This window comes from Nomascus leucogenys, chromosome 3, assembly GCF_006542625.1.
Source record: "Nomascus leucogenys isolate Asia chromosome 3, Asia_NLE_v1, whole genome shotgun sequence".
Taxonomy (NCBI): Eukaryota; Metazoa; Chordata; class Mammalia; order Primates; family Hylobatidae; genus Nomascus; species Nomascus leucogenys.
The window spans coordinates 18,365,157-18,389,058 of record NC_044383.1 but is presented as its reverse complement, the minus strand read 5'-3'; the positions used below and the strand labels follow the sequence as shown (position 1 = coordinate 18,389,058).

The window sequence follows — 23,902 nt, the reverse complement described above, 5'->3', positions numbered from 1 at the left end:
GTGTTGATCCATACTTTAAAAGTGTTACCATGGCAGTTTATTGATGATATACTGGGGATTAGGAGGAAGAGTAGAAACGGGATTTGAGTTAAGATGAAATTATCAAGGGAATGCATTCTAGATAGAGAAAAGGACCAGGAACTGAGCCTGAGGCACCATATCACTAAGAGGTTGTGGAGAACAGGGGAAGCCATCAAAGGAGACTGAAAAAGAATGACTGGTGAGATAGGAAAACCCTGGAGTACAGTATCTTCAAAGGCAAGGAAAGACGTTATGTCAGGATTAAGGAGTAATTAATAATGTCAAATGCTGCCGATTATCCAGGTCAAGGAAAATGAAGACTGAAAACTGGTCATGGATTTAGCATGAGGAAATTGACCTTAACAAAAGCAGTTTACTGGAGTGGTGGGGTTAAAAGCATGTCTAGAGTTAGTTTAAGAGAGAATGGAAAGTGGGGTGGGGAGGGGGTAATAAAGAAATGGGGGAGTAGCTTAAGGGAGAGTGTGGTCAAGAGGTTTTTCTTTTATTATTAATGGTTTATAACACCGTGTTTGTGTTCTGATGGCAAAGATCTAGTAAGACAAAACATGGTGATGTAGGAAAGAGATCTCGTGCGCAAGGAAGAAGAATCACTTGTTATTCTTGGGCTCATCAAACTGCAGAATAGGGGCTCAGGGCCTGGAAGTTAAGAATTTTTTCTTAGCATTTTTAGGTTTTGCTTTTTTTCTTTTATTTGAGACAGGGCCTTGCCCTGTCACCCAGGCTGGAGTGCCGTGGCGTGATCATGGCTCATGGCAGCCTTGACGTCCTGGGCTCAGGCAATCCTCCCACCTCAGCCTCCTGAGTAGCTGGGATTACAGGCATGCACCACCATGCCTGGCTAATTTTTAAATTTTTTTGTAGAGGCGGGGTCTCCCTATATTGCCCTGGCTAGTCTCTAACTCCAGTGCTCAAGTGATCCTCCCATCTCGGCTTCCCAAAGTGCTGCGATTTCAGGTATGAGCTACCATGCCTGGCCTGGATTTTGTACTTTTAATGGGCTGTAAAAAAATGAAGAATATGTGAGACCATTGTGGCCCACAAAGCCTAAAATATTTACTGTCTGGCCCTTTACAGAAATAGTTTGTACAGCCCTAATTTATGATAACTTGGAAAGCAGTGTGTTGGCTGCAGATACTGGTAGATGGGTGGACTAGTGGTGTGCATCTGTGGAAGTTATGTTCTGATTATATTTCCACATTTGTATCATACACATTTATCGTACAACTCCAAGGTAGGAAATAAGTTAAACAATGCTGCAGACAAATTTGATAACCCTTACCTTTCTTGTGAAGGGACACTTGGGCACTTCCTTTCCTTTCCTAATTCATTGGAGGAAGAAAGAGAAGTGGGGAAGATAACAATTGATAGCAAGCTTCTTAACTTAAAATAGGCTCCTATTTCTTGGCTAGATGCTTCCTTTTGTATATTTTAGCAAATGGAGAAGATTTGAGCATAGAATATAAGCATTTGAGATTCATAGTTTGGGACTTCTGTTTTCATATGTATTACACCAGTAGAAAAAAATACGAATTTTCTTTTTATGTTACATAATCCAACAGTAACTTATTTTTATAGAAGGTTCTCTACTGCCAAATTCATTTTATACAATCTTAAAAAATTATCAGTAAACAGGCTATATTTGTGCATAGGAAATAAATGCTTATTGGTTAATTTATATAATGCTAAGATAAGTGTGTGGGTATGTAAAGTAGCACAGTCATTATGGTAAACAGTGCGGAGGTTCCTCAAACTGAAAATAGAATTACTATATGATCCAGCAAACCCACTGCTAGATATGTAGCCAAAAGAAAGTAAATCAGTATATCAAAGCGATACCTGTACTCTCAGGTTTATTGCAGCACTATTTACAATAGCCATAATATGGACTCAACATGTGTCCATCAACTGATAAATTGATAAAGAAAATGTGGTATATATACACAATGGAATATTATTTAGCGCCCCCCCCCCCCATGAAATCATGTCATTTGCAGCAATATGGATGGAACTGGAAGTCATTATAAGTGAAATAAACCAGGCACAGAGAGACAAATATTGCATGTCTTCACTCAAATGTCAGAGCTATAAAAGTTGATTTCATATAGGTGGAGAGTAGGATGGTGGCTACCACAGCATGAGAAGGGAAGCGGGGAGAAGGGGACAAAGAGAAGTTGCTTAATGAGTACCAAAAAGCAATTAGATAGAAGGAATAAATTCTAGTATCTGATAGTAAAGTAGGGAAATTATAGTTAACAGTTTATTGTATATTTCAAAATAGCTAGAAGAGAAGAAATATTATGCTCCCAACACAAAGAAGAGATAAATGTTTGAGGTAATAGATATTCTAATTACCTTGATTTGATCATTACACATTCTATACATATATCAAAATACCATGTGTATACCATATATGTACAATAAATATCAATAAAAAACTTTATATAAGTATCAGGCCAACTAACAAAAAAGGAATAAAAATAAATACCTAAAACAAATGGAGAGAATTTTCATCTGTTTCCAAGAAGGAAACCTGGCTTTAAAAAAAAAATTTAAAAATACAGTCAAAGCACTATTGTTTAGCTTAATCAATTGATTGAAATTATTAAAGGCAATTGGAAAGTTCCAGTAATAAATATCCTAATCAAGTTAATGTATATTATACATTTAGGAGATTGAATCCTAATTTAGTGTAGGTATATCTTGAATGAGTCTTTATTAGAAATTTCTAATATGGTACATGAAATTATGAGTTTATTAGTTGTAACTTTTTGAATTTAATGAATACTTGGACACAAGTGAATAAAAAGCATGTGAAAATTAAAAAAACAAAAATGAATCTTAGCTTATGAAGTTATTTTCTTTTCTTGCTTTTAGTTACAATTTAGAAAGCAGTATATGGAATGTGGGAACTCTGTCAAGGGGACCTCTCCAGAGATACGGACACTCTCTTGCTTTATATCAGGTATGGCTTCTGCTTTTTAAATTTTAATCAGATTTTGTTTTTGATAGTTTACAACAGGCTAAAAAATACTAAATCTCAGATTTATTTCAAACATTTTATGAGAACAATAGATTATATGGATCATAATAACTTGAGATACCACATACTCTTATGCTTTTAGTAAAAGAATAGATTTTAGAACAATCCCCTACATGACATGTAAAGAAATGAAGATTGAGTTTTTGTCTATTACTTTATTCCTAGTCAATCATTTAAAAACGTTATGGTGAAATACATGTAACATAAAATTTACCATTTTAACTATTTTTAAGTATAGAGTTCAGTGGCATTAAGTACATTGACATTGTTGTGTAACCATGGCCACCATTATCTTCAGAACATTTTTCATCTTGCAAAACTGAAGCAATAACTTCTCATTCCCCTCTTCCCTTATCCTCTTGAAACCACCAATCTACTTTTCTGTCTCTGTGAATTTAACTGCTCTAGGTACCTCATGTAAATGGGATTGCATATTATTTGTCCTTTTATGACTGATTTGTTTCCCTTAGCACACTATCTTCAAGGATCATCCATGTTGTATCATGTGTCAGAATGTCCTTCCTTTTAAAGCTGAATAAATACTCTATTATATGTATATACCACATTTTGTTTATCTATCCATCTGTTGATGGACACTTAGATAGCTTCCATCTTTTGGCCATTGTGAATAATGTTTCAATGAACATGTGTGTACAACCATCTGAGTCTCTGTTTTCATTTTTTTTTGGTGTATACCCAGAAGTAGAATTGCTAAATCATATGGTAATTCTATGTTTAATTTTTTTTTTTTAGCACTGCCATAGTGTTTTCCACTATGGCTGCACCATTTTACATTTCCACCAGCAGTGCACAAGGGTTCCAGTTTGTCCACAGCCTTGTCAACACTTGTTATTTTCTGTTTTTGTTTTTTTGATAATTGACCTAATGAGTATCTCACTGTGATTTTGATTTGCGTTTCTCTAATGATTAATGATGTTAAATATCTTTTCAAGTGCTTATTGGCTATTTGTATATCCTCTTTGGAGAAATGTCTATTCAGGTCTTTTGCCAGTTTTGAATTGGGTTGTTTTGTTTGGTTGTTGAGTTGGAGGAGCTCTTTATATATTATGGTATTAACACCTTATCAGAATATGATTTCCAGATATTTTCCCGCTTTATGGGCTGTCTTTTCACTTTGTTGAGAGTGTCCTTTGATGCACAGAATTTTTAATTTTGATGTAGTTTAATTTATTTTTTCTTTTGTTACCTATGCTTTTGTGTCATATACAAGAAATCATGGCGAGATCCAATGTCATGAAGTTTTCCTCTATATTTTCTCTTAAGGGTTTTAAAGTTTTAGTTCTTAAGTTTAGGTTTTTGTTGCATTTTGAGTTAATTGTGTCTGATGTAAGGGTCCATTTTCATTCCTTCGCATGTGGATAGCCAGTTTCCCCAACATCATTTGTTTAAAAAAAAAAAAAACTGTCTTTTTCCCGTTAAATGGTCTTGGCACCCTAGCTGAAAGTCATTTGACCATGTATATGAGGGTTTTTTTTTTTCTGGATGCTCTATTTTATTCTATTGATCTATATGTCTGTCTTTATGCTAGTACCATACTATTTAGTTTACTGTAGCTTTTTAATAAGCTTTGAAGTTAAGAAATGTGATACTTCCTACTTTGTTTTTATTTCTCAAGATTGTTTTGGCTATTCAGGGCCGCTTGAAAGTCTATGTGAATTTTAGGGTTGAGTTTTCTATTTCTGCAAAAATGTTGGGGTTTTGACAGGGATTGTATTGATGTTAGTTATTTTTATGTATTTGTGGGATTCATAAATTTAGCATGATTAAAATGACAGGACACTTGATTGGTTTTCATTTCAAATCAACAAAAATTCATGTATTTTGTGGTCTTTGGCTAGGCCGTCTAAATATGAATTTATATGTTTTCTGTGCTGTTGTTAAAAAAATTGGAAAGCATGGGAGCAGTATAAAGAACAAACTACCTCCTGTTTATCCATGCATTTGTGTGTTTTAAAAGTAAAATAAAAATATTTCTATGTGTGAAAACATACATAGAACATACGTTTTTTGTCTTGTTTTATTTTTTTCTTTATTTCCCTTTTTGTAACAGCTGTACTGAGATATAATTGATATACCATACATTTCACTCATTTAAAGTGTACAATTCAGTGGTTTTTAGTATATTCAGAGTTGTGCAACCATCTGTTGCAGATTTATGTAAGATTACAGAGTTGTGTAATCACTTTTAGAATATTTTCATTACTTCACAAAGAAACTTTGTATCCTTTAGGTATCACCCCACACTTCCTCATCTTCCCTAGCCTTAAGCAGTCACAAAGCTACTTTCTTTCTCTATATATTGGTCAATGCTGGACATTTCATATAAATGAAGTCATATACTATGTATTTTATGACTACCATATTTAACTTAGCATAATTTCTAGGTTTATCCATGTTGTAGGATGTATCAGTACTTCTTCATTCCTTTTTATGGCTAAATAATATTACATTGTATGGATATATAACATGTTGTTTATTCATCGGTTGAGGACATTTGAGTTGTTTCCACCTTTTGGCTATTATGAATAATGCTACTAACAACATTTCTGTTTAAGATTTTGTCTGGACATATGTTTTCATTTCTTTTGGGTATATACATGGGGTGGACTTACTGGATCAAATTCACTTTTTGAAAAACTGACAGAATGTTTTCCAAAGTTGCTGCATCATTTTACATTCCCACCAGCCATGTATGAAGGTTTCTATTTCTATACATCCTTGCCAACACTTACTAGTATCTGCCTTTTTGATTATTGCCATCCTAGTGGGGTGAGGTGTTAATCTCATTGTGGTTTTGATTTGTATTTCCGTGTTAACTAATGATGTTGAGCATCTTTTTGTGTGCTTTTTGGCCATTTGTGTATTGTCTTTGGAGAAATGTCTATTCAAGTCCTTTGATCATTTTAAAATGAAGTTGTCTTTTTATTATTGAGTTGTAAGAATTCTTTATATGTTCTAGATACAAGCCATTATCAGGTAAATAATTTGCAAGTATTTTCACCCATTTTGTGTGCTGTTTTCATTTTCTTGGTGTTCTCTTTTTAAACACAAAAAATTGGACTTTATTTTGATAAAGTCCAATTTAACTTTTTTTCCTTTTATTGCTTGTCATTTGGTGTCATATTTAATAATTCATTGCCAAATCTCAGATCATAAAGACTTAATCCAATTTCTTTTTCTTTTAAGAGTTTTATAGTTTTGATTCTTGCATTTAGTTCTTTGACCTATTTTGAGTTAAGTTTTGTATACAGTATGCAGTAAGGGTGCAAGTTCTTTTTTTTTTTTTGCATGTGACTATCCAGTTCTTCTAGCACCATTTGTTCACAAGACCTGTTCTTTTATCTTTGAATGGTCTTGGTACTCTTGTCAAAAATCAATTGGCCATAGATGTGTGGGTTTATTTCTGGACTCTCAGTTCTATTCCATTGATTTATCCCAGTATCACTCTGTCTTGATTACTTTTTTTTTTTTTTTTTTTGAGACAGTCTTGCTCTGTCACCCAGGCTGGAGTGCAGTGGTGTAATCTCGGCTTACTGCAACCTCCACCTCCTGGGTTCAAGTGATTGTCCTGCCTCAGCTTCCTGAGTAGCTGGGATTACAGGCACCTGCCACCATGTCCAGCTAATTTTTTTCTAATTTTAGTAGAGATGGGGTTTCACCATGTTGGCCAGGCTGGTTTTGAACTCCTGACCTCAAGTGATCCACTTGCCTCAGACTTTCAAAGTGCTGGGATTACAGTCGTGAGTCACCATGCCCAACCTATCTTGATTACTTTTGCTTTGCAGTACGTTTTTGAGAAGTGTGAGTACTCCAGTTTTGTTCTTTTACAAGATTGTTCTGATGTTCTGCATCCTTTGCAATTTCATATGAATTTTGGAATCAATATGTCAGTTTCTACAAAGAAGCCAGCTGAGATTTTGATAGGGATTGTGTTGAATCTGAAGATCAACTTGGAGAGTATTATCCTCTTAATCAATTTGGAGAGTATTATCTTAACGATGTTAAGTCTTCAGACCCATAAACATGGGATGTCTTTTCATTTATTTATATCTTTAAAAAAATTTATTTAAACAATGTTTTGTAATTTTCAGAGTATAAGTTTTGGACTTCCTTTATTAAATTTATTCATAAGTATTTTATTCTTTTGGATGCTTTTGTCATTGTAATTATTTTCCCAATTTCATTTTTGGGTTGTTAATTGCAAGTGTATGGAAATACAATTTACTTTTCGTACATTGATCTTATGTTCTGTAATATTGCTGATTCATTATTAGCTGTAAGTGCTTTTTAAAATTTTTTTAGGACTTTCTATATACAAGATCACATCATCTGCAAATAGAAATATTTTACTTCTTCTTTCCAATCTGGATGTCTTTATTTAGTTTTTGCTCTAGCTGGAACATCCAGTACAATGTTGAATATAAGTGGCAAAAGCAGGCATGCTTATCTTGTTCCTGACCTTAGGGAAATGTATCTATCTTTCACTGTTAGGTATAATGTTAGCTGTGGGTTTCCTTAAATATCTTTTGTCAGGTTGGAAAAATTTTTTTCTATTTCTAGTTTGTTGAAATAATTTACATCATTTATGTACCATTTATTTCCATCATACACATTTGAAATAATTTGTATAATTTAAAAGTTCTACAAGGATTTACCAAAGGTGAACTGAAGGCATGTGGTGTCTGTCTATAGCCATTAGAAATGGTAACAGAGGTGTACTCTACGTGATACACAAATGTGATATGCCTTTTTGGTGAAGAGCACTTGATGAAAACAGTAAATAACTGAGAATAGCACAAAGCAGTACAAATAGATGGTAAAATTCAAATGCAACTACTAGGGACTCAGATGATTCAAATATTGAAAAGACTATGAGTAATATTAATCAGCAACTTAGTTTGTTACTCTTCAGTTATATGGGAGGAGTACATTATTCTTTGTTACAGGACTACCTCACCCTTAAATTGTAAGTTCTTGATTAGCTTATTGCATTTTCCATTCTTAAAGCAGTAGTTTAGTGTTCTCTTCCTGTATGATAATTAAAAGTATACTTAATTGACTACATAATGTAATAGTTAAAAAATATATTTAAAGTAGCTTTTTGAAAGCTTTACTGTTCCCCCCCTTTTTGTATATAAAAGCATTAATTGTCATTATTTATGTGTTCTCATTACTTTTTACAAATGAGAACAATGCCTTATGCATGTTGTGAGCAATTACTAAAATTTTATGTAAATTTAATCTTTATTTTTAATTAATATTTGTTAAGCTATAACTATTTTATCTATTAATATATGTATTTTAATTTACAGGAAAACATCTTTATGTATGGAGGCAGAATTGAAACAAATGATGGCAATGTCACAGATGAATTATGGGTTTTTAACATACATAGTCAGTCATGGAGTACAAAAACTCCTACTGTTCTTGGACATGGTCAGCAGTATGCTGTGGAGGGACATTCAGCACATATAATGGAGTTGGATAGTAGAGATGTTGTCATGATCATAATATTTGGATATTCTGCAATATATGGTTATACAAGCAGCATACAGGAATACCATATCTGTGAGTTACTTAAAAATTGTAATTTCTTTATTGATTGGGAATGTTTTTCTCTTAATAAAATCTTCATATAAATTTAGTCAAAATGGTGAGTTATTTGAGATTGAAATTATAAGCTGATAATTAATAATTTTTAATATAAGCTTTTTTGATTATGTTAGATTTTGTCCTTTAATATTTAAGCTTACCTTTTTAACCAAATGAAGGGAAATATTACATAATAGTCTCATTTTCTAAGATTTGTGAATTTTTTAAAAAAATATGTGAAATTCCAGTAGGTGGTGCTATTTCTTTGGATTTTATTTATGAACGAAGCACTGAAACTATCCCAATCTCTTTACTATGCTTTGCGTGGTTTCAGGATTTTTCATTTTTTAGCATTCTATTTCTAATCTTACTGCTATATCTTTATGTATGTATTACTTCCTTAAAGTCAGCTTCTCAAGGATAGTCTGCTGGCTTCTGTAAGAGATTATTTGTTATGTGAAGGTGAAGGTGACTAGGGCAATCTACATGTGAGTTTTTGTACTATACCTTTACTCCTTTTTGTTTTTCTGGTACTTCATTTTTTTGAATTATTTATAACATTTTTAAAACAGTGGTAACCTTTTTTATTGTTTTTAGTTTGTTTACAAATATATGCCCTTTGGTGGTTATTCAGATTCAAGAAAATAATTCTTTTCTGGCTCTGGCCAGTATTATGAACTCAAATTCTTGGCTCTTTTGTGTATGGACAACTATATATACAACTATTTAGAGTCCTTGTGCAGTCTTAATGAGAAAACTCATGTGCAGACCACCATTAGCAAGAGAGTACTTGTATGCTCAGAGGAAGTCTCCCCTTCAAAATACTCCACTGTTTCCCTTGCAGTCCTTTTAAGTGATGGCTGTTTTTGTTTACATATTCTCAGTACAGCTGGGTCAAAAGTGGGTTACATATCTCCTTTACTTCTTATTGCCATTTCCACTCTGTTCTCAATTCCTCCTCCTTTAAATTGCCTGGCCTTGACTCTTACATCATCAGAATATATCACCTATTACTTCACCTTCCTGCACTCATCCTTTGCTCTCAGATGGCTGTGTTTTATTTCTTGAGGAATTTAGCTTCTCTCTTACTGTCACTGTGTCCAGAATACATAAGGCAAATATTTTTATGTTGTAAATATGCACTTAAGTACTTCTCCTACCTGGCCTGTCAATTTCTTGATCTACCAAAGATTTTGTTTTCCATCCTCCTTGAGCCACTCTCTCCATTGTTACATTCTAGACCTTGTTATTCCAGTACAATAAGTCCATAACTTCCATTTGAAACATCTTACATTTCAAGTACCACTGATCTCTCCAGCTTACTGTTTCTAATGCCCACACTCTGACAATTCTTTGACCTTACCAGAGCCTTTAGTCTGTTGAGACTATCAGTTTTTCCACTATCTCTCACTCTTTTTTTGTCCATATTTCTAACCCTACCTTTTTTATCCATATTTCTAACCCTACTCATACTTCTAAATGTACCTAGCTTTAAATTTCATAATTACCGTTCTCAAGTTTTTTGTTTTTGTTTTTTTTTTTTAATGATATCTGGTACTTACTCAGCTGTAAGTTTATAATTACTCATGTCAAGTTGGCCCTTAATGACATCTGGAACTTCTGCCAGTCTAGCTTGGGCTTGCTCCCAGATCTCCTGGATGACTATTTCATACCTTTTCCTCTCTCCTCAAGTTTCAAACACTTCCTTCTCTATCATCACTCTCAATTGATGACCCTAGTTCTTATTTTACTGAGAAAATAGAAGTAATCAGAAGAGAATGGCTGTTGATGGGAACACGTTGGAGGGTGATGGTTAATAAGCAATGCTCCGTTGAATAAGCTTGCTTACATACGTTATTGTCATAACAAACTCATGACAACGTTGAGGCAGACATGTGGCTGAGTTATTCCAACTTTTGAAATGGGCCCAGGAGTTTTTAAGCAAGAGTTAACAGATGTTCTATGTAGAAGGGCAGTTTTCTTTTCTGATTTTGTTATTAATTTTTGGTTTTATTATAGTGCTCAGGAAATGGTCTTATTTCTACTTTTTAAATTTATTGAAATTTTCTTTATGACTCAGTTTTCACAAATATTTGATAGGCACTTGAGAAGAAGATAAATCCAATAATATCAAGGTATGGAGTTTGATATTATTTATTTATAAAATTGACTTTATTGATTATATTGTTTAGGCCTTCTGTTACTGACTTAGTATTTTTTGTTCTTGATCTATCTTGCTGTGAAAGTTGAAGTAAAATTTTAAAGTGTTAGTGTATTTTTCCTATTTCTCCTTATATATTCTGGAATTTATGTTTTTTAGAAGTTACTATTACAAATATTAATAACTGATATGTGTTTATTAAATTGTATTACTTAATATTATAAAGTGATTTGTTTGTTTAATGTTTTCTTGACCTGAATTCTACCTCATCTGTTATTAATATTGCCCTTGTTTTGTTTCTTTGGTCAATCTTTTCCTAGTATACCTTCGCTCGTCCCTTTATTGTTATTATTGTTTAGTGTTTTAGAATCACTTTTTAAAAAAATGTATTTCTTGCATACGAGAGAGTTGAGTTTTGCTTTGTGATTCCTGTTTTTTTTGTAAATTTTCTGTACGTGTCTTATATTTTCAAAAGTCATTATTGCCTTTTTGTCGGTTTGTTTTTAATTATAGCTCTTCTCACGTTTAGGGCCCTCCTTCCCCTTACTTTGTTTTATTTTTTTGTGGGGATGGGTATGGTAAGTTTTGAGATCTGCTTCCATTAGTTTCCTCTGTGCTACTTGTTTCTCACTGCTCTTTCAGCATTTTTTTGGTTGCTTCTGTTTAGCTGTTTTGGTTTCACTTGATTTTTGTACATTCATACCTAATCTAGACTTTATGAGGAATTTTTTTTTTTACCCTCGTAATTTCTCTGAAAATGTAATTTTCTTTTCCTTTCACTTCATCTACTTTCCCCATGTTTTCCTTTTGTTTTCTATTTCTTTTCCAGGGAGAATGGGGGAGATTCAGAACTAAACTGTCATCACGTTGGTTTTGACTTTTGAAATTTTAAAATGAGTACTTAACTTAGTCTAAAGTTAAGCAATACTCTTATTCTTTGATCAACCTCCAATTTATAGGATACTGTTTTCCACTGTTTTAGTTATTTTTGTTTTGTTTCAAACACAATGCTAATTATATCATTTTATAATATAAATAAATTAGAAATAAACACTAAGTATATCATTTATTTACAGGGGTCAGCGAAAGGCATCTATAAATGACCAGATAGTAAATATCTTAGGCTTTGTTGGTCATACAGTCTCTGTCACAACTAATTAACTTTGCCTTGTAGCATGAAAGTTGCAATAGACAATACATAAACAAATGGGCATGGTTGTGTTCAATAAAAATGTATTTACAAAAACAGGTGGTGGGCTAGATTTAGCCTTTGGGCCTTACTTTGCCTACACTTGCTCTTAAGAGAAAGAGTATGCTTCTAGGGCCCTAGCAACCGTGATTCAACTTAAATTAAAATTTGGCATATAGTTTTTTTTGGACATTATATATAGGGAAAATACATGCCCCAAAGTAGCCTGATATCTAGTAAATGGCCCAAAGTTCCTAGGGGGAACAGTTGTTTTGTTTATTTGGAACCAAGGCTGAAATAGATGCTATCTCTCTGCCTCCACGGAGCATATTTTTAAAAATAGGCTTTTTCATTGAGGATGTACACTTTCAAGGATCTTGACTTTATATAGATACTCTCTAATCTTATACCTGCATGTGTCCACCTTCAGTGTTGGCCATTAAAATGGAATCTCTAGGCCATCTGATTAGTATATGTTATCCTTACTGAATATAGTTTATAATTCATAGTTTGCCGAATATATTTCGTGCGCTTCATAGTTTCCTTTATTGAATGTTTGTCCCACTCAGCCATCAGACATAATGGTGGTTATGCTTTCCAAGGATGGCCAGGAAAGCACTATGGGTTTATTCTGATCAACTATTAGTGATAAATATTGATATAGGTTGTTAGCTGATATATTCCTCTCCTGGTAGGTTTTTGTTTGATTTGGGATAATCTGATTACAGAATGCCAATTCCGTTTTAGATAATCTAAACATATTTTTATATTGAGTTTCTTTTGGCTTATTCTACAACCAAAAATACTATGTCTAAATAAATTTATCAGCAGGGTATTTTTGGCTTGATTTTTGTCTTACTAACTGCATTACTTGTCAGGCATACTTAAGAATGTAGTGTAAGATGAAAATGGGAAGGATACATGATTGATGAGTTTCATAAGAATAATAGATAAACCATGGGCAGTTTCACATTCTGTGAATTATTGAAGTACAAAGCATAACCCAACAATTTTTTTGTGAAATTATTTCTTAATAGAAAAATTAATATCTTACTTTATTCCTAATGCATTTTGAATTTTCTGCTTACATGTTGAAAGTATGTGGTGTCATAAAATAATCTATAGTACTTTCAAAGAAAATAGTACAAAATGATGGGTAAATGTAGTTTAAAGATGCTGTCAGAATAATTAAGTTGGCCGGGCGCGGTGGCTCACGCTTGTAATCCCAGCACTTTGGGAGGCCGAAGTGGGCGGATCATGAGGTCAGGAGATCGAGACCACGGTGAAACCCCGTCTCTACTAAAAATACAAAAAAATTAGCTGGGCGTAGTGGCGGGCGCCTGTAGTCCCAGCTACTCGGAGAGGCTGAGGCAGGAGAATGGCGTGAACCCGGGAGGCGGAGCTTGCAGTGAGCTGAGATTGCGCCACTGCACTCCAGCCTGGGCGATAGAGCGAGACTCTGTCTCAAAAAAAAAAAAAAAAAAAAAAAAAAAAAAAGAATAAGTTCACCACACTGTCTTCCACAATGGTTGAACTAGTTTACAGTCCCACCAACAGTGTAAAAGTGTTCCTATTTCTCCACATCCTCTCCAGCACCTGTTGTTTCCTGATTTTTTAATGATCGCCATTCTAACTGGTGTGAGATGGTATCTCATTGTGGTTTTGATTTGCATTTCTCTGATGGCCAGTGATGATGAGCATTTTTTCATGTATCTGTTGGCTGCATAAATGTCTTCTTTTGAGAAGTGTCTGTTCATATCCTTCACCCACTTTTTGATGGGGTTGTTTTTTTTTTCTTGTAAATTTGTTTGAGTTCTTTGTAGATTCTGGATATTAGCCCTTTGTCAGATGAGTAGATTGCAAAAATTTTCTCCCATTCTGTAGGTTGCCTGTTCACTCTAATGGTAGTTTCTTTTGCTGTGCAGAATCTCTTTAGTTAGATCCCATTTGTCCATTTTGGCTTTTGTTGCCATTGCTTTTGGTGTTTTAGTCATGAAGTCCTTGCCCACGCCTATGTCCTGTGAATTGTTTTGGCTGCATGTTGTAAATAAACTTTATGGAAGAAAGAACAGAAAGAGGATAGTTAGGAAGTTGTTAACGGTAATCTGGGCCAAAAATGATGATGAGAATTAGTCGATTTGTTTGATTTTTTAAAAAAGTAGAACCGGTAGTATTTGCTGAGGGTTTAGATGTAGAGTGTGAAATGAAAGAGAGGAACCCAGGGTGATTCCAAAATTTTGGGCCTGAGCAGCTGGAAAGATGAAATTGCCATCAACTGACATGTAGAAGATTGTGAAGCAGGTTTGGGGCGAAGGTGTTTTGAAGATGAGAGTTCAGTTTGGACATGTTATACGTGAGATAGCCACTAGATGTCAAAGAGAAAATGTCAAGCAGACAGTTGGATATATATGTTGCTATAGGTACTCTTTTTTTAAAAATTTATATTCTTTTTCTAAGAAGTTTTAGAGCAGGAATTCTGCAGTATACCTCCTTGTGTGTACACTTTCTAATAAAGTGCCATATTCTTACTGGAGTCCTAGGGAGAAAGGTTTGGGCTGAAGGTGTAAATTTGGGAGTTCTTGGGAGTTCTTAAAGCCAAGAGACTAGATCAGATCACTAATGAAGTGGGTGTAGATAAAAAGGAGAATAAAAGGATTGAGCTATAGGGTTCCCGAATAATAAGAGGTAGGGGAGAAAAGGAGGATAAGCAAGGAAGAGTACGATGAAGTGTAAGCCAAGTGCAGAAAGAATATTAAGTGGGAAAGTAGTCAACGGAGCCACATTCTGCTGATGCCTCAAGTACAATGATTACTAAGGATTGATTGAATTTAGCACTGTGCAGTCATTGGTGATCTTGACAGGAACAGTTTCTGTGTAGTGGTGGGGTGAAAGTCTCACAATATTGGATTTAATAGGGAATGAGAGGAGTAGAAGTGGAAATGATGGGTGGAGCCAGCTCTTTCAAGGAAATGTGTTTGAAAAGGAAAGCACAAAGTGAGCAGAAACTGGCAAGAAATGTAGGATCCTTTTTAGCTTGGATTTTTACAGAAGCAGACAATGAGACAGGATTTCAGTGAAATAATTTTATTTGGGAAAGTGTAGGTAACACTGTTAGGGGAGTTGAGAAGTGATACAAGGACGAGAAGGCAGCCATTTAAAGGTCCAGGCTTTAATTGACACATAATCTCTGAAATTTTCTTCTTTAACTATTAACCCTGTCAGTTGATGTGTCCCATGGATTGTGTCTCCAAAACCTACCCATTCTTAGTAGAGAAACTATCCATTTTTAGCAGAGATAGGGTTTTGCCATGCCTGTCTCGCACTCCTGAGCTCAAGTGATCTGCCTGCTTCGACCTCCCAAAGTGCTGGGATTACAGGCATGAGCCACCGTGCCTGGCCAAGGAAGGGAAATTTTTTGTGAGAACATCCTAGAGTACAACTTCTAAAAGTGATGTCGGGTTATCAAGTGCTTAGGTGTGACAGTGACAACAAGATTTATATTCAAAATTATTGGAAAAATCCAGAAAATGTGTAATGAAGAAATCAGCATGCAGTAAAGGTTCCACATGCTTTTATTTGTCACAGAGTGGAAGTGGCCTTCATAATTGTATAATGATGAAAAGACTTGTTAATCCACAGCTTTATTTACTGCATTTGTCATTTTCTGGAGGTAGTTTTATTTTCCTCTAAGCTCCTGTGTCCTTTTGTTTTTAAATGAATATGACACATGCTACAATTTGAATATGTCCCCTCCAAAATTCATGTTGAAACCTAGTCCCCATTGTGGTAGTATTAAGAGGTGGGGCTTTTTGGGGTGTGATTAAGTCAGGATGGCTCTGCTGTCATGAATGGATTAGTGCCTTACAAAAAATGCTGGAGGGAGCTAAATGGGTCCTTTTTGCCTTCCATCCTTCCACCATGTGAGGACACAGCATTCTTCCCCTCTGGAGGACCTAGCAAACAAGGCACCATCTTGAAGCAGATTGTAGCTCTCAGCAGACACCAAACCTACCAGCACCCTGATTTTGAAATTCCTAGTTTCCAGAACTGTTAGAAATAAATTTCCATTGTTTATTAATTACATATATGCTGTTTTTTATAGGTACTCTATTTTTCTAAAAAAATTTATATTCTTTTTCTAAGAAGTTTTAGAGGAAGAATTCTGCAACATACCTCCTGTGTGTATACTTTCTAGTAAAGGGCCGTATATTAAATGCTTGATAAATATTTGTGGATGAATAAATAGGGTTTTCGTCACACTTTCCTTAAAAGTGTGAATCTGTGTTTCTTGACTTTGTTTTTAGTATATTAACCAAATTATTTAAATTGTGTACTATACATAATTATTATTCTCCTTCTAGTGATGACTCATAACATGCTGTGCTTGATGTTCTCCATTTGTCTCTCCACATCTATCTTTTATTTTTTTTCCATCCTGTTTCCATGCCCTCTGGCTTCCAAGTAGGCTGAGCCAGTGATGGTAGATCTGATGGTGGGAGATGAGTGGGGTTGTGGTATTTTATTCCACCAACTTTCTCCCTGCTGGATAACCTTGGGTTAATTTTGTTGCTTTATTGAAGGCTGAACTGTCAGGTGTCTTCGTATAGCTATTCTCTAGGAATTCTGGAAACACTCCCTCCTCTTGTCTTTTTAAGGCCAAGGGGTGGTAGAGGCTTCCTGTTGTGATAGGTCTCAGGATATTGCCCTGGTCATACCTTTATAAGTAGCCTTTTATTAGATACTTTATAATTGTTTTGAGCATATTATTTATTTCCTGTCAGCACCCTGGCTGATATAGTAGCTACTATTGGCTTTTTATAGATTCAAATATAACTTTTGACCAAAATGATCCTTCATATGTTCTTATTCTGGAAGTTGAGAGGAAGAAGTGTCTTGTGAGAGCATTTCACACTTTATTAGTGGAGAAAAATGTTGACAGAAGTATAAGCATTTCAGAATAGCATGGAATTAGGTCCTTTAGTCCATTTCTATGCTTATTTTTGAATTTTTAAATTTTAATATCACATGGTCATCTTTAATGTTGCATTTTCTCTTAATGTTAAAGATTAATATATTTATCATCTTTCAAGAGTAGCTGTTCTAATTTTTTAATAAGCAGAACGCTTATTTATATATTTCTTATTTATTCAAGAAAGCCTTTTTGTTGGATATTCTTTTAAATTTCTTTTTGAATTATGCTAACTCAGACTCAACTTTTTTTGGTTATTATGCTATCAACGTAGAAGTAATCATGTCTTACTAGCAAAATACCCTCAAGGTGTATTTGGTGGGAAGATATTTAGTTTTTAAAAAGCCCATTTGCTGTATTCCTTTAAGTTTTCTCTTTAAAATCATGTTCATTTTAAAAAAAGTTGAATTTTTTGTTTTCAACTTCTCCATTATTCTGAAATCCAGAAATTCTTATTGTATGTTTGTTTTAAAAAATAGCTTTATCACATATACATGCGCATATCATCTGGTTTGCTTATTTTTGACCTTTATAAAAAGGTCGTGTTTATGCCATTTTCTCAGGCTTTCTTTGATTTTGTTTACCACGATTATTACCAAGATTCATCCATGTCATTATCTATTGCTGCAGTTAACTTCTTTATATTTCTGTATTTTATTCATTGTATAACTCTACCACAATTTATTTACCCATTTCCCTGCTTTTGAGCTTTTGGATTTGGTATCTGGTAAAATTTACCCACAGTAGTCATTTTGAGACATATCCTGATAAACTATTGCATTTTAAGAGATAAAGAAAAAATCCTTAGGATTCTCCAGCAGAAAGATGAAATATCTTACAACGGCAAGAGATTAGACTAGTATCAGATTTTTCAAAAGCAACATACAGATCAAGGCAACCATGGAACAAAATTTTCAAGACACTTAAGAAAGTATAGACCAAGGGTTTTATGTCTTGCCAAATTGTACCTCAAGTGTCAAGGCTATCAAAAATAATTTTGAACATAGAAAAACTAAGTTAATACTGTATGTGTGTGCCCTTACCTGAGAAATGTATATACTAGGGTAGAGGTGTGCAGATGTTTTTTGGTAAGGATTCAGATAGTAAGTAATTTAGGCTTTGTATCCTACTAAATTGTGTTGACTCTGTTGTCACTACTCAGTTCTTCCATTGAAACTGTATGCAAGCAGTATAAATTGCATAAAAGGGTGAGTGTGGCTATGTCCAGTAAAACCTGATTTACAAAAACAATTGGTGGAGTTAATGGGCTATAATTTTCCAATGCCTGTCCTGGAGAATGAGCTTCATCTAATGAACAGATAAATGGGAACACTTCAGGTAAAAGATTGATGGAAAACATTTTACATACTTAATTTTAGAGCTAAGACTAAAATAAAGGTAGGAATATGGGTAGACAACTAAGTGTGCAAATGTTACATGTTCTGTCCAAGTAGAAATAATGCAGTTAAAAATGGGAGAAGGCAGAGGAAAGGGGAAATCAGAGATAAGAACATTGACAGCTGCATATGTAATAGATAGGAATCAAAAGATGCCATTTAACACTTGATATTCCATCAAGGTCTACTGGACCCAATTTTAGTTTTTATTTTGTTTTCTGAGCAGGCCTACTTATTTGTGAAGATTATTATTTTATACATTTTATTCTTTCTTAGAAATCTTGCAAAGAACAAAGAGAACATTTACTTGTTAAAAAAAATCAGAATAAAATATTCTGTCTGTAATTATCAGATGGGTCTGTTGCTTTCTTTTAAAAATCTAAGATACACTGTGGAATTTAAATGTTGTTATTTTCTATGTTCTGAAGCATTTCGCTATTTATCATTTTAGGAACTAATTCATTACTTACCAGTTATTTCCAACTATGCTAAAAATTAACAATAAAACAGAAGTTCTTTAGAAAGATGATGCCACAGTGAAAAAAACTGTCATCCTTTAGTTGTATTATTGTAGTGCCCAAAGTATTTTATTACCTTTAAAGAAGGCATACAAGAAGACAAAATACCACCATTGTTTTTGTTGAACACAGTTGAGAATTTAAAATTTTTCATTTTCTGCCCATACTAGTAAAAAGTTGAAAGATCTTTTACAGTTATTAGACAAATAAGAAGGTGAATGCAAAGAGACAGATAAGAATGCAAAGAGACAGATAAGAATGCAAAGAGACAGATGGCAACACTGTAAACTTTGGTGAGTTTACACTAAATCTCAGACTATGGATCTTCAGGAAATGATATCCTGAATGAATTTTTTCAAACTCTTAGATTCAATGAGTGAACAGTACATTTTTATTTTTTATTATGTTTATATGCCCCAACACTTCTTTAAAACAAAGAGGTTTGCTGTATTTAATTTCTTTTTGGAATTTGCAAAAGGTAGTTTTTGACTGACACTTTTTTCTTGTGTAAATTACTTATAACATGACGTGATAAAGCAACTAAAAGGAACCACTGAACCATGATAAATGCTGATTACTATTGTTCTAGGTATACTGAGGATTAAAATTGACAGAACAGATAATAAAATTAGGTAAGAAAGATGAGAATTAAGGGCACTATGAAAGGTATATACACAAAGGAAAACACTGTAACAAAGATATAAACGTTCTTACATACCAAAAGAAATAAAAGCAAAGAAATATCAAATAGGAAAAAAACTGAGAAAAATGCATTATAATACACACAGTAATTATGACATAAAATTCTGTGACAGAGTTGAGATTCACCATAATATCAGTACATGGGAATGGGATTAACTTGCTTATTAAAAGAAAACATTTCAACTTGCTGCATAAATCTGTGCTTGATTTAGGAGACATTTACAACATATTGATGCAGAAACGATGAAAATAAAGGATCAGAGAAAGATTTCATAGGTGAATGATTATAGTAAGACAGTAGGGAATATCAAAACATTATATGAGACAAGAATACCTTATAATTACTAAAACCCGCAATTCACCACAATGATATAATATATATTAGAAGAATATTATCTATACACCAGACAACCCAGCAACCACCTATAGAAAACAGAAACCACAGGCAGTGAAGAGAAACAGTGTCACTTCAGTACAAAACAGGTCAGTCATTACTGTCAATACACAACAGGATAAAAAAATAAGAAAATATCAAAAAATCTAAACAACATAACTAATAAAGTTGAAGTTAAGGATGTATAGCAAACAATACAGCCTGATTATAGAGAATGTTGTCTTCTCATGCACATGGAAAACCCACAAAAATGGACTGAATATGTATATAAAAAATTAGTAGTTTCCCAAGAATGGAAGTATTGAAAATAAACACCTGAAATTAAATAAAATCTTTCTATTGGGTGAATGGGGAAATACAAGGAAAAATTACAGAATTTCTGAGAAATAGTGACAGTAAAAGCAACACATATAAAAATTTATGGGATACATTTAGAACAGTTACCAGAAGTATATTTATAACATTAAACAACTACATTAATATGAATGAAAATAAATGCACCTCATTCCCAATTCAAAAAGCTAGAAAAAGAATAGCTAAACCAACAAGTAAAGATTTTTGCATAACTTTTTACATAACTAGGAGGAAAATAAAAATAAAAGCTGAAATTAATGATGTAAGAACAGAAAAATAGATTAATTTTTTTGAAAAAACAAAATAGAGAAGCCAGCAGCTCATTTAATCAAGAAACGAGAGAGCAAGCACAAATACACAAAACAAGAAATGACAAGGGAGAAATATTGATAGGATATTAAAATAATAGACTATCTTGTACACCAATGCAATTAAATTTGAAAATGTTGAAGAAATGAATTATTTCATAGAAAGTAGCAATTTTCCAAATTGAACCCAGTAAATATAAAAAATTTATATAAAGCACTTTCCATAGAAAAAGTGGAGAAAGCACCAGGCCTAGATGATACCAGAGAGTAAATTTAGCAAAATCTTAATAGCTGGATAGTCTCAATGCTATGTAGGTTGTTTTAGAGAATGATAAAGGAAGGAAAACTTCCAAATTTGTTTTATAAGGGAAGTATAACATTACCACTTAAACCCACTACACAGAAGTGGAAAATTTACATATGTATACGATTAAAAATGAAATAAAACCTTTCCCCGTGAAATATTAACACAAAATTCTAAGTAAAATGAACACTCTAACGCATTCTTTTCTTAATGTGTGTTGAGTTTTATTAATATATTTTATAATAAGCATCCTTGGATGCCTGGGTATATATCCCATTTAATAATAAAATACACATTAATAGATAATTAAGTATAATTAAGTGGGATATATAACCAAGCATCCAAGGATGACTATTATGAAATATATTAATAAAACTCACTATATTAGTAGGTCAAAGGAGAAAAATGATACGATTATTTCCGTTGGTATTAAAAAAATCACATTTCTAATAAAGCTTGAGAAAATGGGAATGGATAGCTATTGTATGAACATAATAAATATGTTTCAGTCCCAAAGCCAGCATCTTATACTTAATAAGGGAAATAAGCATTTCTGTTCACTTCAAGAACAAAACAAGCGTGCACGCTATCTCCAGTGCAAGGTTATATATATATACACACATACACATGCAACTATGTATATAACTATATATACACAACTATGTATAACTACATTTATATACACAACTATATAACTATGAAGTAGTAATATATATACATGTACTACTTTTTGTGTAAGGGAAGTAAAATATAGTTATGCGTGCTAATTTGAGCAAAAGTGAACACAGGAAAGATAAACCAGAAAACAAATATGTTGGTTATTTACAAGAGGTGGTAGAGAATGTTATGGTAAAGATATGACATGAAAGTATATTTACCTGTGTTTACTCTTTTAAAAAAATAGTCTTGACTTTTAGAAACATTGATTTTTAGAAGCATATTAATCATTTACATATTGAACAATTAAATAAAAAAGGAAAGGAAGAAAAAAATCATAAAACAATGTAAGCTGAAACAAATGAACCCAACTATGTTTCAAATGAATAGGATAATCATTCTGAAAGGGGATGAAAAGAACTAATGCAAGTAATTTTTAAACAGAGTATTTGACTATATGCTCTCAGTCTAGGTGTAGATGTGAAGAAGGACTGCAAACAAATCTTTGAGGTTTGTTTTTCGAAGGTTTAGGTGAAGCAGTTCTGAAATTATTTTAGATATATGTTTAGACTGAAAAATAAATAAATATATTGTTTTTGGGAACCAAAATTCTCCATGTGGAAGACGAGAACTGCAGCTATGAAATGGGGAAGTCAAGGAAGAATCCTGGCCTGGATGGATTGCAATTGGAGGTATCAATATGAGTTTATGGTTACTTAGATAAATAGATACATGGATATGTAGATACGTGAATAAATAGGTTAATACATAGATGTAGATTCTTCTGAAAGGGCCCAGAAGCTAAGACACCCCAGTAGCAGTAAGCACACTGGGCACTCATATTCCCGGATCTGGCTTGTAATATTTCCTATGAAAAGAAAGCAGGGCTCCTTGGAGGAGCTGGTTCTATGATTGTGACAAGGAAAGATAAGCTGAGTACATCTTGTTATATCAAATTAAGGAAGCGCTCAAGAAAATGATGGGTCATGTCAAAGGAACACAGGAATCACCTTCTAGGGGATCCCATTGGTAAAACATGGGACAATTTGAGCATTAAAATAATTACATTACAAACTATTGAAAAAATAGGAATGCATAAGCTTACACTGAGAGTAGACAGACAAGTACAAATACAGAAGAAGGGAAGCCTCTACTTTACATAGAATGCAGACTGTCATAGCTGGAGTTGAAAAATCATTTTGTAAAAGTCATAGTAAAAGTTGGGATGGGAAAGAATCATCAATGGATGTTAAATCTGTGGGGGTGGGTATGAAGTTTTTTTATGAGATGTGCATGGCATGTAAGTCTCCCCTACAGATTGTTGATAAGGTGCAGGAGAAAAATGACAACTACATAGTAGAGGAACCTGACAATAACTTGTCTGAGTGATCAAAATTAACATCACAAACTGAGGGGAATTGGACACTGTGTGCCTTTGTATATGATACCGACAGAAAGAGACATTACATGTGGTAGAGTTCTGCAAACCAGTTCTGTAAAAGTTGAAATAGTAAATATTTTGGGCTTTGTGGACTATGCAGTCTCTGTCTCATCTATTCAATTCTGCCAATTCTGCCATTATAGGGTGAAAGCAAGCCATAGATAAGTAACTGAGTGAACAGAATGAAGAGACATTTTATGGAAAGGGGGAAAATACTCACAAATTGTACATCTGATAAGAGGTTAATATCCAAAATATATAAACAGCAACTTAAAACAACCCGATTAAAAAATGGGCAAAGGATCTAAGTAGACATTTCTCAAAGAAGACATACAAATGATAAGAAATGCTGGCAAGGATGTGGAGAAAAGGGAGCCCTCATACATTATTGATGGGAATGTAAATTAGTACAACCATGATGGAGAACAGTTCGGAGGTTCCTCAAAAAAACTAAAAACAGAGTTACTAAATGACCCAGCAATCTCACTGCTAGATACATACCCAAAAGAAAGAAGATCATTATAGTGAAGAGATATCTACACTCCCATGTTTGTTGCAGTACTATTCATCATAGCCAAGATTTGGAAGCAACCTAAGTGTCCATCAACAGGAATGGATAAAGAAAAAATGGTCCATATATACAATGGAGTACCATTCAGCCATAAGAAAGAATGCAACCCTGTCATTTGCAACATGGATGGAACTGGAAATCATTAAGTGAAATAAGCCAGGCACAGAAAGAAAACTGCATGTTCTCATTTGTGGGAGCTAAAAATAAAAGCAAACTCATGGAGATAGAAAAATGATGGTTAT

General features: G+C 33.6%; 1 protein-coding gene across 10 annotated transcripts in view; it reads left to right on the top strand.

Moving 5' to 3' along the window:
• Window positions 1–23,902, top strand: part of ATRNL1 (attractin like 1) — an 853,525-nt gene that overhangs the window by 73,054 nt on the left and 756,569 nt on the right. For all 10 annotated transcript variants that reach the window (XR_004028677.1, XM_030806602.1, XM_030806597.1 and 7 more), the window contains exons 7-8: window positions 2,917–3,004; window positions 8,416–8,671. Coding sequence is in view for 9 of the 10 variants with exons in the window: in XM_030806602.1 (XP_030662462.1) it covers window positions 2,917–3,004; window positions 8,416–8,671 (344 nt within the window). In the remaining variant the exon portion in view is untranslated. The remainder of the gene's footprint in view (window positions 1–2,916; window positions 3,005–8,415; window positions 8,672–23,902) is intronic.